This window comes from Magallana gigas, chromosome 2 (assembly GCF_963853765.1).
Source record: "Magallana gigas chromosome 2, xbMagGiga1.1, whole genome shotgun sequence".
Lineage (NCBI taxonomy): Eukaryota > Metazoa > Mollusca > Bivalvia > Ostreida > Ostreidae > Magallana > Magallana gigas.
The window spans coordinates 49034317-49053160 of record NC_088854.1 but is presented as its reverse complement, the minus strand read 5'-3'; the positions used below and the strand labels follow the sequence as shown (position 1 = coordinate 49053160).

General features: G+C 32.6%; 1 protein-coding gene across 3 annotated transcripts in view; it reads right to left on the bottom strand.

Moving 5' to 3' along the window:
• LOC117681511 (neural cell adhesion molecule 1-A-like) overlaps positions 1-11902 on the bottom strand; it is a 50629-nt gene extending 38727 nt beyond the window's left edge. For 2 of the 3 annotated variants that reach the window (XM_066076982.1, XM_066076984.1), the window contains exon 1: positions 4220-4396. In XM_066076982.1, coding sequence (XP_065933054.1) covers positions 4220-4295 — 76 coding nt within the window. In that variant the 5' untranslated portion in view covers positions 4296-4396. Of the gene's footprint in view, positions 1-4219; positions 4397-11623 lie in introns of those variants that run through there. The other variant, XM_066076983.1, reaches the window with a different exon arrangement.
• Positions 11903-18844: the final 6942 nt, after the last annotated feature.

Sequence of the window (18844 nt, the reverse complement as noted above, 5' to 3'; positions counted from 1 at the left end):
ACGTCATCAGCTCAAAATTTTATATTCGCAAGCACGTGTCATGTTCTATCAGTCCTGTAAATTTTGTGAAAATCGATTAAATAATTTTTGAGTTATAGCTCTCGAAAAATGTCAGAGGAAAAATATAGAATAATAATAAAAAGAAACCGTAGAATAACAAGAGGGTCTTCCGTTGGAAACGGAAGACCCTAATAATAGGGGAAAAAAAACGAAAGAAAACAATAAGGTCTTCCGTTGGAAAACGGAATACCTTAAATATACGGTCGGCTTTTGTATATTGCCTGCATACTTTGTCGACAATTTCCACCATTGTATAAAAATGTCGTGTAAAAATAATTGCCACCTGGCCGACGGATGAAGACTAGAAATCTGAATCAGTGTTTTGGGCACATTTAGGAGGTATTCTAGGGTCTGTCTCTCATCAGAGGCCCAACACAGGTTTCTATTTTCAATTGTGCGTAACAATATGTCATAATGTCTCATTTATTTCACATCGAATCAGAATTTATTTAAAGTTGATGTCTTGAAAATGCAATGCAAAAATGGGTGCTGCACGTTTGCACTTAATGAAAAGTTACATGTTGCCATGTTTATAATACATATTTCAAATAGTAAAACAATCCAATGCGTATGATAACATTTTTTAACAGATTGATGTGTCTGCAAATATGAATAATATATCAAAATATCTGTTTTATCTTCATGATGATTTTAGATATTTAAAATGATAATGAAGAGCTAATACCACATCTACAACGTTAAAACTTCCTACTTATGACGTTGCATTCTTAATTTAATATTTACCTCCCTATCAACTTAATGGTGTGGTGCTGTAGCATTTGTATAACAAATCAAGATAACTTGTTATTTGACAGTAGATCCCAGAATAAACCTTTTAATCTTGTTTGCATTAACGAGGCCGGGTCTAATTTTTTCTGCCCTAGATTTTTGAATGAAATTTTTTACATGAATTTCTACTGATATAATTATTATTTTAAGATAAAAAAAATAAGACATTTACCACACGGTTTGTTTAAGGGGTCATCTCAAAGTTTGTTAATTTTTTACATAGGACCCTATGGGATTTTGCTTGAAATGTACCAAATTTGCACATTTTTTAAACTTTTGCCCTAGGGATTTCTTTTTCTGTTCTACATATTAAAGTTATTGCTAAAAGGCATCAAATTGTCAAATAAAAAAAACCTTTTACCTCCTGGTTTGTTCCAGGGGTCTTATCAAAGTTAAAACATTAAGACATATTTAAGTAATAAATAAATATATAACATCACATTTTAAGGGTAATTAATATAAAATACATGGTTAATGTCTTGAAATAAATGAAGTAAGCGATATTTAGGCGGGTTAAGAAAAAAACGTGACAGAGGGTTAGGCTTGCTGAACCCTCTTCACGTTTTCGACCCGAGCCCAAATATAGCTTATACTTCGAGACATTTATGTTTGTTCCACAATATAATATCAATTTTACACATCAAACGAGCTATTTTCAACAAATTTCGCTGAATATCTGCAGTTGAAACTATTCCGCCATGGCGTCAACAAAGCAAAAAGATGACGTCACAATACAAATGAAACGCTGCGCGAAAGCGTGCGTACTCGTTCTGTACTCGGCCTCGTTAAATCTAACTTTTGGGGATATTTTGACGCCTATAGCAGTTCTATAAGGAACATAAATTGTAGCTCAAGAACAAATTAAACATTCCTGTACATCAAATGAACCATTGGTTTTTTATCAGGCCCTGTTAGCAAATATACATGTATACATTAAAGGTTCTTGCGTCACTTATGGATGTATTGGTATTATGATAAAATTATTACTAATATTTCAGACGGTCTGTGGCTAGATAAATAAAATCTGTGATCTGTAAGCTCCCGTCAATGTATTTAAAACCATGACCCAAAGAATCCGGCTTGGATTACATAATGTATAAGTACATCTCTGTCAGTCAAGTAAGTAGATGGAACATAGAATGTTTCAATTAAAACATGTTTTTGTATTCATTTTAATAGTAACACATTTTTCTCGTTATCAAGTACATCCCATAATATATTCATTATCATGATGATTATACAAATGAATTTATATTTATCAGTTTAATGAGATACCAGTGCTCTTGATTAATTGAAAAGGTCTTTGATACTTGCATCAACAAGAGATGTTTGTGAAATAGTTATGTCCCCCTCCCTTGGAAACCTCTGCAAAGGAAATGAACGGAGACTGCAAGTAATTGAAATTATCTACGTTTAAGGCTCATAACTCTGTCGAAAATCATTCGATCGTATCTAAAACTAAACTTGAACTTCATTAAATGCAGCCTCTGCGGAGAAAATGAACGGAAACTGCAAATAACTGGAATTATTGCTACTTCCAAGGGCATACCTCTGCTCGATATCACCAAAAATCTAACTAGGCCTAGATATTATAATAATAAATCAGTTTATTAAATTTCTCCTCAGTATGTGCAACCTCTGCCATGAAAAAAACCGGAAACTTCAAATAATTGGAATTTTCCTTGGTCCAAGGTGTATAACGCTGTCCAAAATGAAACCTGACCTGGATATTAATATGTATACCAAATTTCTTTTCAACTAGATCAAGCGTGGGAATTTACACTTAAGTCTTTACACATGAATTGATTCAATCAATACTTAATATGTTAAACCATATTTTTTCTTCTTTTATTTTGTCTTTTTTTTTTGTTTATTCTGTGTTCATATTTTTTTTTAACTTCTTTCTTAACATTTTCTTTAAAACTGATTGAAAAAACCAATTATACATAAATTCCAGATAATGAAAGACTTTGCTTTGAAAAAAAACTAATTGAGAAGCTCCTCCCCTTTTTCACCATTACATTCAACTTTCCCGTGTCAGTTATTATTATAGACGTACACTGTAGAACACATTTTGTTCATTGTTCGCAAACTGATGTGTAAAGCCCCGAATAAAATTGGCGCACGAACATATAGGCGATGACCTGGGGAAATATGATTTTTCTTGGAGAAAAAAATCTTCATATTTCCCTCACCATCATGCTATAAATGTTTATCGTGAATTGTGGTCTGAAACAGAGATGCTTATACAGGGTATATTATAGTCTGTCCCAAGATATTTATGCAGCACATTTGGACGAGTTTTAATAAAAACACACATACCTGTGAAAGAAGTGCACTTGTAATAGTTGAAAGGGATAATTTCCAAGATAATTTCATTGACCCATATCAACTGTCACTCCGAAAAATTCACAAGAACGAAAACAGATTCCTTACGGAGATTTATAATGGGGAATGTTTACATCCTTACTCCATTTGGAATACACTCGGAATACATCGCGCAATTTTTCAACTTTATCATCCGGGCTTGCTGCAATACAAAATCTCCGTAGACATCACATTTTTTGCATTGTATTGAAACCTGATACGCTAACGGGGGCGTTTCGACTGAGAAATCTTGGAAATTTTTTATACTTTTGAATGAACATCGTTTGAACCCTGAAGTGTTTATAAATATCAAGCAATTAAGCAAAATGTGAATCCAAGATATCTTGGGACAGACTATAGTGGCAAATCATGTCATATTACTGATAATTGTGCAATGATAGTAAAACGTTGCAAGATAACACGAGACTTGTTGAGCAATAGTCTCATGGTCGAACAATACACGTATTAACAACTGCGATTCATCTTACGACCTTTAAATATCGTGCATCACTCTTGCGAGTACACAAAACGTTGTAAAACGTTCGTACTAATGTCCGTGCGTTGCACTGTGATGATTTAGATCGCATTCGGTCGCTTGTTCACTATTTTGAAGAGACTTGATGCGAGCACAAATACGCATGCAACGAATGCGAAAGCTCGTGCAACGTATGAAAGAGCTCGTGCGAATCTAAAATTAAGCAGAAAATGTTAGTAGATTGACCGAATCACTTTTTTTTTAGAACGGAACTTTTCTAAAAAAAAAATACTCTCAGTAAAATGTAAAATCATTACCTTTTATTTTAAACCAGGAAGTACAGAAAACAGTTTTGTAAACACACTAAAAATATCACTTCGAGCAGGAAGTGTTAAATATTATCTTAAAAATAAAGATTTTTTTATGGTCGTGCCTAAGTTTGTGCAAACGCACTTTTTAAAAGAAGGAAGAACCAACAAAATAAGAGCTTCGGCAATTAAATATATTAAATGTCTCATTGTCACATACCTTCTGTAATCGAAACAAGAAGAATAATCCAAAACAAACAACATGTGATGCTTCTAACGATGTTTAACTGTACCATGATTCACGTTGTCATGAGCTTTTAAGTAACTGGGATAAGCAAATATCTGTTTCGGCCAGGTTTTATCTGTCAACCACTAAATTACAACCAGGAAGTTTTGAATCAGATCTTACATACAGGGTTATATTTATCTCCTTTACTTTTTTTTAGCACTTTTGCATGAGTTAATGGTCTCTTTTTTCAACATCTCTTTAACATAATTTAAAAGAAAGCAAATACTGTCACACAAGATCTAAATGATAATAATCATGAAGATTTAGTTTTCTAATCTTAACAAACCTCGGTCTCAGCTATTTCTGAAGAAAATGATTTTCATTTTTAGCAGTGTTTTTTATATAAAAAAAGTGGCCATACAGTTTTTTCCTTCGGTTATGTATTGTTAAGACAGCGTATTCATTATTGGGGGTCTCGTAAAATATGGACGGAAATTAACTTGTAAATGTCATATTGAAAATGTACGTTGGGCTCTATTCTTACTTGTATTGCAACGACAGGGTGTCAACAAATTAGGAGTTTGGTTTAAAAGACATTATAAACAGTGATAAAAAAGTTTAATTCAGTGTCTAACTAAAATCAGTTTTAGAATTTGCATATCTCAAATTGTCATAAATAATAAATCAATTTTATAACATAAAACATAAGATAATGTAATTTTTCTTGAATTGTATTTTGGTAGATACTATACGTTTCATTTACATCTACTACATGTATCACAAGATAAGATTTCTAGATAATAAATGCTCACAGTAAATATCAAATGATTGTCAAATTATATGCAAAGATTGAGTATTTTTCGCATCAATTCCATTGTCTTCATTTACCACGATTTTAATTTATTATCAACATATTTTTATGACTAAATATTGGTGTAGTCCCCTAATGCATTTTCTAGAGGCGGCAATGTTAACAAATCCGGCCGATATTTTCGTTCAGCAACGAGATAGCCCTTGAATGAAAGCTCATCAAATATTCTCTTTCCTGATATATTTTCGAAGTCAGATTGATTTTTCGGCAAAATGCACCTCTATTGAAAAACAGTTTTGGAAAGGATATACACCAAACAATTTTAATTAATTACGTCAAATGATATTCAGTTTTGACACTTGCTTTTAAAAGTACAAATCCTCTTTTCTGACATTTATCAAGCATTCTGATTTAAAATGTCCCAATAAATCTATACACACTCTGCAAGTATAGGAAATATTTTGCTTAAAGGCACTACGTATATATATATACTTTGTTATCATACCGAATCTAAAAATAGAGGGATATACCAATAATCAAGTAGATAATGTTAAACAGATACAAGACACAAAAAGAATTCTAAGGGTTTAATTTCATAATGTGATTGGCAATAATGATTTTTTTTTTATTGTTTTTATGTAATTATATTTACATTTTTTGAACGTATTTTGTTTCAGATTATAAAGTCAGTTAGCTGGTAACTTTGCAAAACATACCAAAAGAGAATAGCTGTCTAAAACAACCAACCAGTTAAGAACATGCTTAATAACAGCTGGTACATAGATCAGTCATTCTCAGAACTGCTACTCCATTACACTGGTTACGTTGTTAAAAAATCAAGTCAGATTGTTTTAATAATTTGGTTTTCCAAAAGCACATCATCTATGATATTTCTTCTAAAAATTATTTCCACACAAATGTTGTATTTACAAATTTAGCTCAGATTCTTTGCATGGGAGTAAAGTCACAGTAACGGATGTTAAATTTATCGAGTACAGTGCTTTATTCCCGTAATAAATAAATAAAAAGTCTTAAAATTCACTAATTCTCTTTATTTTTCAAATTATAAAGAAGTTTATTACTAAAATTAACTTTGAAAAGCAAGGATAATTTTTATAAAACTGCAAAATTTAAGGCGTAGCACGCATGGAAATCGACAGAGACCAATTTCAAAGTCTTTTAATGATAGTTACTTTAATGTGAGAAACATATACATGTATTCGCCTCTTAAAAGCGAAATTATATGTGCCTGAAATATCTATGAAAGAATATTGTTCCGTTTTATTAAAAAAGCATTTTAAAGATTGGTAATTAATGAAAAGATAAAGTAACGGATGTTAAATGAAACTTTAAACTACATCCCCTTATATGATACAATGTAAGTATTTCTTCAATAAATAATTCAATATTGCTAATGATATTGATTTGTCAAATAATGGTAATTGACCAAAAAAAATTGGTAAAACTTATAAAATTTACTTTTCCTCTCTCTCATTTTACATATTTTCAACCTGCCCTTGATTTTTATTTCCCGATATTGGCGGTTGTATTTCCGCTGTATTAATTACCATCGAGAAAGAAAAGAAATTCATGTTCAATTAAATCAGGTAAGGTTTAATATACTGATTTAAGAATATTCATATTGTAAGCCTTCTGTCTTACGGATCCAATTGAGGGTCAGCTCAAACTTAGTGATCACAAATACAGTATTTCTTTCTCAAGCGGTTTTATTAAAGCGTGATCGTATAGTTACAACAATTAAAAGCAGTCCAAATCAAAGCGTCTAAGAATCTCTTCAACATCATTTTACATGGGTATATATAACATTTTACTTATGATGGACAGTTCTGACTAGTTCGGCCCATTTACAGCGATCATGAGTGAACATTTAGTGTTCAAAATTAAGATTAATATTTTATTTCTAAATAAAGTAACAAAACTGTCAAAACTGCCAATCAAAGAGTACAGATGCAGGAGTCCTGAGTCTCAGAGTCCCCCACCTAGGTATGAGGCATCACGTACTCATAATACGTTCATTCATGCATGGCACAAAAGGTTACAAATGTTAATATATAGAATATACAATACATTACTCAATATAGAGTACCAGAGCTATCGTTGCAGACACAGAATCGCCAAATATGACACTTGTTTTTAAACTCTCAATTTGGATATTATGCCCGTATTATTCGCCTGGTTTTATAACATCATTTAGGAATACTGCGCAGTGCTACAAGATTCACAGAGTTCATTTTGTTAATTATCATTAACACCATTCAGTGCGCAATACCTAGGTACACATAAATATCATAGTGACCATTATGTAATACCAGCAATTCAAGGTCATAGCATGGCTATCTGTTTACAATATTTTTCATTCAATAAACTTTTCATGTTTCATAAATTGCTTATAAATCATTGTACAAAATTAATATTGAAATGTATCTTTTCATATAAATGTATAAACAACGAAAAACACTTTGCCGATAAAGAAATAACTTAAAATTGTATCCTTGTGTGATTAAACCGGTAACGGGCGTTGTATTATAACTTCTTTATATATAACAAAGCTCCTTAACATCCGTTACCATTGATTTTTTAAAATAATACTTAGAGACAGTGCATTTTTTACCCAAAAGAAAATATATACAGCTTCCAATTGATGTGGTTACATGTACATGTACTCAGTTATGTGCATTGTCAAAAAACAATCATATATATTTGTGTATATATATATATATATATATATATATATATATATATATATATATATATATATATATATATATATATATATATATATATATATATATATATATATATATATACATGTATATATATATATATGTGTTATATGATCGATAATCGAATATACTAGTATACAATGTACATGAAGTTAAAAAAATTTAAATAACAAATGTTGGGACCTTTCAAAAATACTGCTGTTGTCGTAAATTCGTTCTTACTAGTGGTTTTTACTTTACTGTTACGTCATGAATGCCTAAATATTTTAAAATTCCCGATTAGTAATATCAATATCAAAAATAGAAAATAGTAACGCTTGTTAACGGTAACGCTTGTTAACAAAAAGTCTTATAATTTATTGTTTTTCTTTACATCGTTGCTTTATTTAGTTTGAATATCGCCAAAAAATGAAGCTATACAACTATTTAAAAGATATATAGGGTGGAATTATTTAGATTATATTGTTTAAGCAGAGAAAAACTGGTAACGCTTGTTAATCCTTAATCATATGCCAGTGAAAAGAATCGGATAGATGCCGAGTTTTTTTAACAATGCCAATGCCATATAGTAATCAAAATACTGAGAGTCCTGAAAGACGGGGTCTTGAAAGTTTGAATTTTTAATTGTCCTTGATTTTCTCAAATATGCTTCCAAAAAATTATGAATTTTAATTAGTTATCTCAATTTACGTTAAATTAGCTTTTTGCAATTGTCTGATACTTTGTCTAAATTTTACTCAATCCAAGCCTTCATAATTGTAGAAAATTAACAATTAACACAACGGTATTTCATTAAAAAAAAATAAGACCCCAAGGAAAAAGTTTAAAAATTACTACTAACCGGGAAAATCAAAACAACTATATCAAATAAGATAATTTAAATCATTAGATTATTTCAATATTTTGATCCAATTTTCTATTTTAATGTGTAAGACATCTGTGTATAATCCGTCCTAATTTTAATTTCGACTTGCACATGAAGTTCGGTAGTATACAAGTGAAAGATTTTCAAAATAAAATTATCAACTTTTCAAAAATGGTACATTGCGTTTGGGAACATTACATTCGATTCAACCTTCAAACTCTTCTATTGATTAATGCTCAACACCAACTGAATCGTCAACGGCGTTGTGCATCCATGGAGTTACGTAACTCATTCCATATTTGAACCCGAGCAAGAATATTTTGATCAATAATACTATTTGTTTATTTAAAAATAGAATTTAGTTTATACACAGAGAAGGGGCATAGTCACGATTTTGGTCAAAAATTATTTTCCCAATTTTAATATTTACAATGCTGCAGAAATGCATTTTTAATAGGCAACAGAAATTTGAGTGTCATTTGTTGTGTTGGAAGCGAGTTACAGGGCTTGAAATTCAGTAAACATTTCAGTTTTAAACCTAAAACGAATGTTTTAAATGTTAGGAACTGTTTATCTATGCTCAAACTAAATAAAAGATAGACAAATACACTGGAAAAAGATTTTTTACTGGTATATTGAATATGTAAACAAAAACAGGGCACGAGCCTTGTTTACATGACAAAGAATTGTGAGCCCTGTATCTAGCTTATAACTCTACGAATGACTCTTAAGTTTTATTTGTTTATTAGAAATGCATTTCTAAAGCATTGTAAATAATAAAAACATAAAAACAGAATTTGACCAAAATCGTGACCATGCCCCTTTAAAAACATTTAATGCGTGTTTTTATAATATATATTTACTGATATGCATGAAAACTTTCTGCACTATTTTCTTACGCTTAGACTCTAATCATGTGTTCTACGTGCCTTCCGGTTTGAGACTTCGGCTGACAGTAAACTAATAGACAGGGTCATGTGACCCCGTCTAAAACGGATTATATACTTAATTGCCTACAAAATAGATATATTTAAATGAAACTTGATTCATAAAAGATCGTTTTTTGGTTTAGTTCATATTGGAGGGTAAGTTTTGGTAACGCTTGTTAATGCTAACATTGCGACAGGTTTTATTAAACCTTGGTTAAAAAAATATTGACAAGTGGCAAATACTGTAGTCGCTAAAATGTAGGATATTTATTACATCAAAAATCTATATTTTTATTTTTTCCTTTACCGACTTCAGTAGCTGAAAATTGGACAAACATTATCACTACCCTATGTGGCGACATATGGAAATTACTGTGTCATTTATAATTTGGCTGTTAAAATAAAAATAATTCATTTAAATAACAAACGGCAATTTGTTGTATATAAATTGGATATAAGTTTCCAAAATTATTTACACCATAACATGTATAATATTATCACGTTACTTCAAGAAAAAACTATCTTAACTTAAGCTTGAGCGACAGTGATATTTCAAAATGGAGTCATATAAATGAGAATGGCTGAGATGCAACTCTACAGTAAACAGCAATGCCCGGAATATCTGGATGCATGGAAGTATTATCCTAATAGGTAAACTGAAGAAGACAGGAGATAACGTTCGCGGAGACAGCAGATAATACTTATACAATAGAGTAAGGTATACAAATTTTCCTACAAACACTGGTTGGCTAATGGGTTAACCCTTTATTTTTCTGTCGGTCGATTTGTATTACAGGTCTCTACCACGGATTTAATGAACCTTGAATAAAAGAAAAGTGTTGTTTTATTTTTTATAAAACAAATGAAGGAAGTGTAAATAGCATTTGAAGTCTTAAGACCTAAAATTTACTCTAGTGATATACATTTTGACCTATAATTTGATCATATCAAACATGAAGCATTTGTTTACAGTCAATGTCTGCAAAGTAATGCAGTTCCACGGGATAGGGACTACACTTATCAAATGATACCTGATTACAGATAAAGAATCAGATGAAAAAGAAAATCATAAAAATCTGAAACTTCTAATAGCTTCCGTTCAAACAGTTTTGATCATTTCCTTAACGCAACCATGATACAATGATCATCTTATCGTCCTATATGATATTGATATAAAATGTTAACATGTTTAATATATCTGATATATAACGTGTTGACACCAGACCTTTTTGAGTCTACGTAATTTCCAATTGAATAAGGAAGAAAAATCAAAATGTAGTCCAAGAGCTAGAAGCGCTGAATGTCTTCCATACCTTCTGTTGAAAACAAAATTAAAGTCAACCACAACCAAGAATGAAAAATATTTTTCTTTCAATATTATAAAAAAAGGTTTGAGCATTTCACGAACATTAAAGTTGCAATCGTTTAACACATATTTAATTGGGGCACATGATCATAAAAATAAGGAAGTTTTTCTAGTGGGTTTTAGATCAGGTATTAAATATATCGCTATTTCTACTTACTTTACATTTGAATGACATTTGAAATGTATAATGACCCCCCCCCCCCCGAATTAAATGACTATTTGTTAAAGAGATTTGAAAAAATATTAAGGACTTTTTCTACATCATTTAAACATCCTTGTGAATAAAGGAACAAAAAACGTGACCATTCAGACGACGTAAAAATCCGCTATATTAACATAATTTTTTCCTCAAAATAATTATTCTATTAATTGTCTAGTGTAAAATAAAAAAACCCTGAATAATATGGATAAATCTAATGATTTATCATATACAACACTTAAGTTGCATGCTATACACTACACACATATGTTCATCCAGCTCAAACTATGTCATTTTGATCGGCAATGTCAACAGAATGTACAAAGAGAATAAGTAGACAAAACTAAACCTGAATTAAGATGTTGATAATGAATTTAAGGATGCAAATAGCTATTGCCCAGTTCACACGAAATATAATACATAAAAATCTGACCGACATTGAGAGTGAAAAACAAACTTGCACATAAAAAATTATTCTTACCTTAGATAGGTGGACCAACGCAATGCTCGTGTTCGCCTGCATTTACATCTCTGGCCACATTGACTTAACCTCCCCCATTTGCTTAAATATATCTACACAATTCGACCAGGGGCATCCCGCAACCCTAACAATCAAGGCTGGCTTGATAATGATAAACAATTTAGGCTTTGCAAGTCTATTGATCCATCAATTACGCTGGTCAGCAATCGACTCAGAGCTTTGGCTTATCCACATGGCTTCAAATTAAAAAAGAAACAGCCCTACAGCTTCACACAAGTGCTACGATTAGAATTGTAAGGGCTATTGTTCTTGACAGTCCTGCTTTTACTCTCACAAATGCATGTATTGATTTGATTCACAAACCTAAGTTCAATGTCCTCGACAAAAGCGAGAAGCTCATAGCAATGCATCACCTGCCTAAAATTAGCCCTTTCGGAGCCCAGGCTCTGCACAATTTAGAATATCTGGTCTATCAACCCCCCCCCCTCCCTCCACGCTTCAACTTCACCAGACCTCGCCCACCATAAAGTTCAGATCCAAGACAATATAGGCAAATTGCAACTAGGAGCTACTCCAATAATAATTGAGCAGTTACATATGTACATCCAAGATAACCCTTTTAAAAGGACAAGCAGTTTCTATTGCAAGGTTTTTTAAAAGGTTTAAAACTCAACTAAGCAGGCCCTAAAACCCTCACTGAATAAAAAAAAATGAAAATTCGCTTAGCAAAACCCTGATCAAATTAAAAATATATAAGATCAAGGAATTAAGATAGGTAGAATAGCTTGTCCTTATCCTGTCAGACCCTTCTCAAACTTGCGCATTTCACCAATTGGAATTGTTCCAAAAAATCGGGCGGCTTAAAGTTAAATATTCATTTGTCTGCTCCGGAAGGTAACAGTAGTACTGACTTCATTGACCCCAAATATTGTTCACTTAAGTACTCTTCCTTTGACGAAGCAGTTGCTCTTGTACAGTCGCAAGGCCTAGCTTGGCTGATTGGTAAGATAGACCTAAAGTCCGCATTTTAGCTACTTCCTATCCATCTCAGTGATTTTTGCTTACTTGGTATCAGGTTCCAAGATCCATCCCAATGATTTCTGCTTACTTGGTATCAAGTTCCAAGATTACTACATGTATTATTTTGATAAATGCCTTCCTTCGGTTGTGCACTGTCATGAGCGTTATTCGAAGATTTTAAAAATTCTTACACTGGACATAAAGCCATACTACAAAGTCCAGTAACATTTGTCACTATCTTGATTACTTCTCTTTGTCGGCCCAAATGCCTCAAATGAGTGCATTAGATTGATACAGCAATTCAGCCACATTTGTAAAATTTTGGGTGTGCCGATTGCGGCTGACAAGATTAAAGATCCCAAAACTAACATAACCCATTAAGGGCTAGGAATGAATACAGTATCTCAACACATTTTCCCCACATGATAAACTCACATCCCTCAATGACCAACTAAGGAATCTCTGCAACCGTGAAAAAAATCGCTCTTCAACAGTTACAATCACTCTGTGGGTTATTAGCACTTTGTGGCAGAGCATTACCGGCAGCTCGGGCATTAATCAGAAGATTCTATGGCGCTGTGTCTAGCACTTAGAGAAGTCAACACATGATTAGAGTGACCTCTGGAATGCGGCAAGATGCACTCATTATTCGAGAGTTTATTCACTCCTTTCATGGAACCCGCCCCTTCCCTGATCAGTCGTGGTTTCTTGACGGATCTGGAATTTTTCACAGATAGTGCTAAATAAACAGGTGGTGGTATTATTTTCATGGGGAATGGGCTTACATCTCATGGCCTGAACATTGGGACTCGGCAAGGTATATCCTACGGAAAATTAATTCCAATTGTAAGGGACATTTACATTTGGGGCTGACAGTTGCCAAATTCCAAACTCTTGGTACCATACTTCATACCTTGGTATCTATCATCAACTCCAATTCATCAAAGTCTCAACGCGTCATGTTCCTCATTAAGCAATTGATCCTAATATTCTTACATTTAAACCTTCAAATTGAGGCTTAATATATAGCGGGCAAACTTAATGAAATAGACAATTCTATTTCTCGATTTCAGTTGCACCGCTTTCGACAGCTGGCAAAAGCAGCATCACCAACCCGAAACCAATCCCATACGAGTTCTACGGTTTCTTTGTAGATGAGGTTCAAACACTTTTGTCGGCATCGATTTCAACAAATACTCAGCTCACTTATTCCCAGGGATCGACTGCCTTTTTCCAGTTTTGTGATTCTTATCATCTACCACACACCAATCCCCCCTTGGACCATTTGATCAATTTCATAGCTTACATGTCTGCCTCAAACATAGCCCCGTCTACCATAAAAACATACATGTCAATAATAGCGTTTAATCTAAAACACTACTAAATCCTTCATACTTCAATAACTCCTGATTGGCCTTTCCAGGAAAAAGCCTTCTCTCGACATGCGTAGACCTATCACATTACCTCTTTTCCATGCAATAATTCAGGACCTACCACACACATATCACTACGTTTACGAGTCAACTCTGTTCACTTCTGCTTACCTTTTAGCTTATTTTGGCTTCTTTCGTGTTGGTGAATTAACAATCACATTTGGTACATCCCCTAATAGAGTTTCGCAAGCTATTGCAGGTTCAATTACATGTCAAACCATAAAATTATTGCTGCAGTTTTCAAAATCAGACCAAACGGGCAAGGGAGCTACTATAGTTAAACCTAACGACCACAATTATTCAATATTACAACAAGCTCTGAAAAAAATTATCTCTGTACGACCACCTGTGGAAGACCCTTTACTTTCCCATTTCGATAATAAACCCTTTACACCATACCAATTTTCCGCAGTCCTTACCAAGACTTTACATCATCTTAAGATCCCTCAAGCAGCCTTTGAATCCCACTTTTTTCCACATAGGTTCTGCCCCGGCAGCTTTTATTTAAGGTATCCTAAAACACCAAATCCAGTCTAAAGGGTGTTGAAAGTCAACGTGTTACAAGAAATACATAAGACTATTTGTCCTATTATTGCATCCATTAACCCGCAATGCTAACATATAACAAGAATTTATTTCAGGTTAAGTGCCATACATATGGATAGTCTGATCATCAATTATCCCAAGGCTAAAACTCACAGCCCGCGCTGGAGGCAATTCAATGGGCCTTCATTGCTTGATTAGGGTCGAGGTAGGCTGGATAAGCAGACCTGGTAAGAGGTGGGGGAGGTTTATCATGCACACTACACAGCTTTTGTACAGTACTCCTCCTGACATGTTAGTGATACATTGCGGAGGCAATAGTAATGGCGCATTACCTTTCTTGGACCTTCGACTCCAAATGTTTGACACTATATCTGAACTCGGTAAATTTTGCCTAACACTTTGTTAGTTTGGTCTGAAATTTTGCCACGGGCATGTTGGCGTTATTTGTTTAGTACTACTGCAGCAGAAAAGTGCAAAAATCGTCTTAACAATGCAATTGCAACTCATGTTTGAACTTGGGAGGGGCTTATATTGAAAAACTTGAATAAAAATAAATATAACGGCCAAATGTTTTGTGTAGACGGAGTGCATGTATCTGAACTGGACAATAATGTTTTTCTGACATATTGCAGGGTGCACTTTATCTGTTCTCACAAACTCATTCATCAATTTATCCCGATCATTTGTATTAGTTTATCCTCGCCACAAATACAACCTTATCAAAACCCCTACCCTTTCCCTTCACTTCATCTCCCATAACCTAGTTATGGCTTAACCTTAATCCTACCCCTAACTGCCTCGAACACATTCCACCTCTCTCTATTGGTTTAGGGTTGCAAATTGTCTGGCAGACAAACACTTTAAGTTTGGTATAGCTGTTTTTCATGAGGAATATGTATCGTGGAAGGGTTTTTTTGTCTTTGATGCAGGTAACTGTTCCCAGGGCCTGCTTAAAGTTTTGGAATAGGTGTTCAACTTCTCCCAGTATCCACCTAACCTAGCCGGAACCCCGCCTAATGCAAAGCGATATTGATAATGACTTTCATGATTTAACTTTGATTTATTGATTGATTGACTGATTGATTGAATAATTTATTGGTGAACTAAAAATTTTGATTTATTGTGCAGCCAAATACCTGTTCATCAAGTGGGTGACAGGTCGGTTGTTATATTTATTGTTAATTATAATAAATAAGCCATGACCAAAGTGCCAGCTTGTGTTTAGCTGTTATCTTTAATAAATCAAGGCAACTGTTGAATATTTTAACGATCCGTTTATTCTTGTATAAGTTTTAAGCTTATGCCAGATTTTTTACATATCCCTTAATATGAACTTCATTTTGCCTTAAGCGTTTAAAAAACCAACAATTACCGGGAAATATGAATTCACAACGCATAATAAACTGACAAAAATTTTCATTCCGCTTAATTCTGTCATTAAGGGTAGATGTACTATAATAACAATAACTCAAATAAAACTGTCATAAACGGAAGAAGTCCAAACAGTCATAAAAATACGCCTTGCATTTTCATATATTAAACACACATATCTCTTTCAAAGTAAGCATATCCTGTTTTGTCAATTAAGCACTTTTAAGTATGATATTAAAGATATTGAAACGCATTTGCTTAAATAGAGCTGGCTTATGCATATTGATGACATGTATTAGATTTCAGACTCGGTCCTTGGTAAAATGTTGATACTGATTTTAAAGAATAAAACCAAGCAAATACACAGAGTGTTTTCTTACGAGAATTTTAATTAATCAGAAAGTAAGTTTTGATAAAGAACAATTAAATGCTCTGCGTGTTAATTGGTGTACATATCTGGACAAAATAAAATGTAGAAATAGGACTTAATTATTTAAACTCCACAAACTAATTCTGCCTAATAGCAAACATTTAAGTTTTATTTAAAGTCCTGACATACAAAGGTATTAATTCGTTATAAAAAGTAAACTTAAAATCAATAAACTGATAACAGAACAAACGAGTTTTTTAAAATCATCACATGGTCTTCTCAGAATATATGGGTTTTCTGCACGGCATTTGAGGGATTTTTTTCAGACTAGCTTAGGGAACTTCAGCTTTCAGCATGGGTAATGATTTACTTCCGAAATGACGTGTTTACATATTCTTGAGTATTCTTGGTCCAAAATTTGTCGTCCTTTGATTCTAAAAAAATATAATAATAAAAAGTTGATACTTTAATATGAACTAAATACTTAATGAATGTATTGATGTAAACTGAATGTTTATTCATTACAGTATCAGCATGTTTTTAATTAATTGAAAAAAGCTCGAAAAAGCTGTTAACCATTTTATCTTTAAATCTAATTTGATAGGTTCGAAGGATTTCTTATCCTGACAGTTTTATAATCAAATTATTTTTTTTGGTACGATGACATTTGCTTCAAAAACATAAAACACTGTGTCGGATAATGAAGAGAGTACCAAGTTCCTGTACCAAGGTGGCTTTAAGATGCAGGTACGAAAACAATTATGCAGTTGACGCTCGATGGCACGAACTTTGATTTCTCGAATTTCGTGACCACTCAAAGTAAAATCACATTCCAGATTATTTTCTCAATATAACTAAGCAAATTTAATCTATCTTCAATTCTCAAACTCCGATCTCTTGAAGTTCTTGATCACTCAAAGTGAAATCTAGGTCCTGTTATACACATTTTATTGTTTTTCACTCATGATAACTTTAAGAGGTATCTGTTCACGCAACCGATCAAGCGTAAAACAAGCTCCACGTTGACGTAGTTTGGACAGCAGCAGTGAATGACTGGGGCTAGCGTGATGATGTGAAATGGTTAATACATAAGTGACACTGTCCCTATGTTTCCTTTAATGGATTTATAGTATTTTGTAGATTATCAATTTTACCATATTGAGAAATTACCAGCAAACTTAAGCTTATTTGAAATATCCTACGTATTTAAGTAATATTAGAATGCGCTTTATCTACTCAAAACTAAGTTCTTTATTTATAAATTGTAGTAAAGTAGCTACAATACGATTGAAACCAGATAAAACTATTCTACTATGTTATTAATGTAAATTTTCGGCTACAACAAATTCTAATTATAAACCAATATGATCGGAACAAAAATAACATTAACTTGTAATTGCTTTGCTTTATTTATAGAATGGAGACATCGTCTAGCATACGATGTCCTAGACATTTACATTGCTATAATAAAGGAAGTACTACTTAAATCACATATGATGACTAGTTCTCAGTAAAATTACGCATGGATAATAAAAATGAATTTAAAGAAAGTTTTCATACACTAAAAACTTTGCTATTAAAGAAAAAATCTTAATGTTGAAAATACGAAACGGTGAGTAGCAAAACAAACAACAGTAAATGTTGGCATTGGGATGAATAAAATCTACCTATAGCTCAAGGAATCAAGACCTCTTTAATGTACAATAGACAATAAATCACAAGAAATAAAGATGATTATGTATTAGTAACATGCATAGGTTCCTTTCATATATTATTGAAATCACAATGTTAAGGATAATAATACAAACTTAAGAGAACAAAAGTACACATATGGCGATAATAGATTTTAGCAAATACAGCGTATATTCAAGAGAATTGAAACCAATAAACTGTACATGAATGAGGTATGTTATGATGCATCATTCATAAAACATCTAATCTAACTCCCAATTGATTAAAAATATATCAATCATTGTATAAATGATGAATTCATTATTATTCCTAAATCTCAGGTCCTTTCAGGCAAGAAACAGCAATTACAAAAGTACAAAACTACCACCTTGGCATTTGTATAATTATTAGGCACAGTGTTAAAATATTTATTTAATTAAGGTTTTTTAATTCCAAGCAAATGCTATTCGTTGTAAGCTTCTTGCAGTTAAAGAAAGTAGCAAAAGTATAAAATTTAAATACAATTGTATCCTTTTTGAAGATATGTACGATTATGTATGGTAGGGGTAAATTATTTCCAATTACTCCTCATAGACTTTTACCTCCTCCCTACCTTTGAAAGCTTTTAAAATATAATAAGGATAGCTAAAAAAGTTTTGAAAAAAAGGCAAATAGAGAACTTGGTGATTTCAGTAATTTAGAGCACTCTTTTACAGTTGTTTGAGATGCTCCAGTTGGTTATTATTTTATTCTACTGACTGTACCACCGACATGATAGGCTTAAATAAATTTATATCAAAACGTCACTTA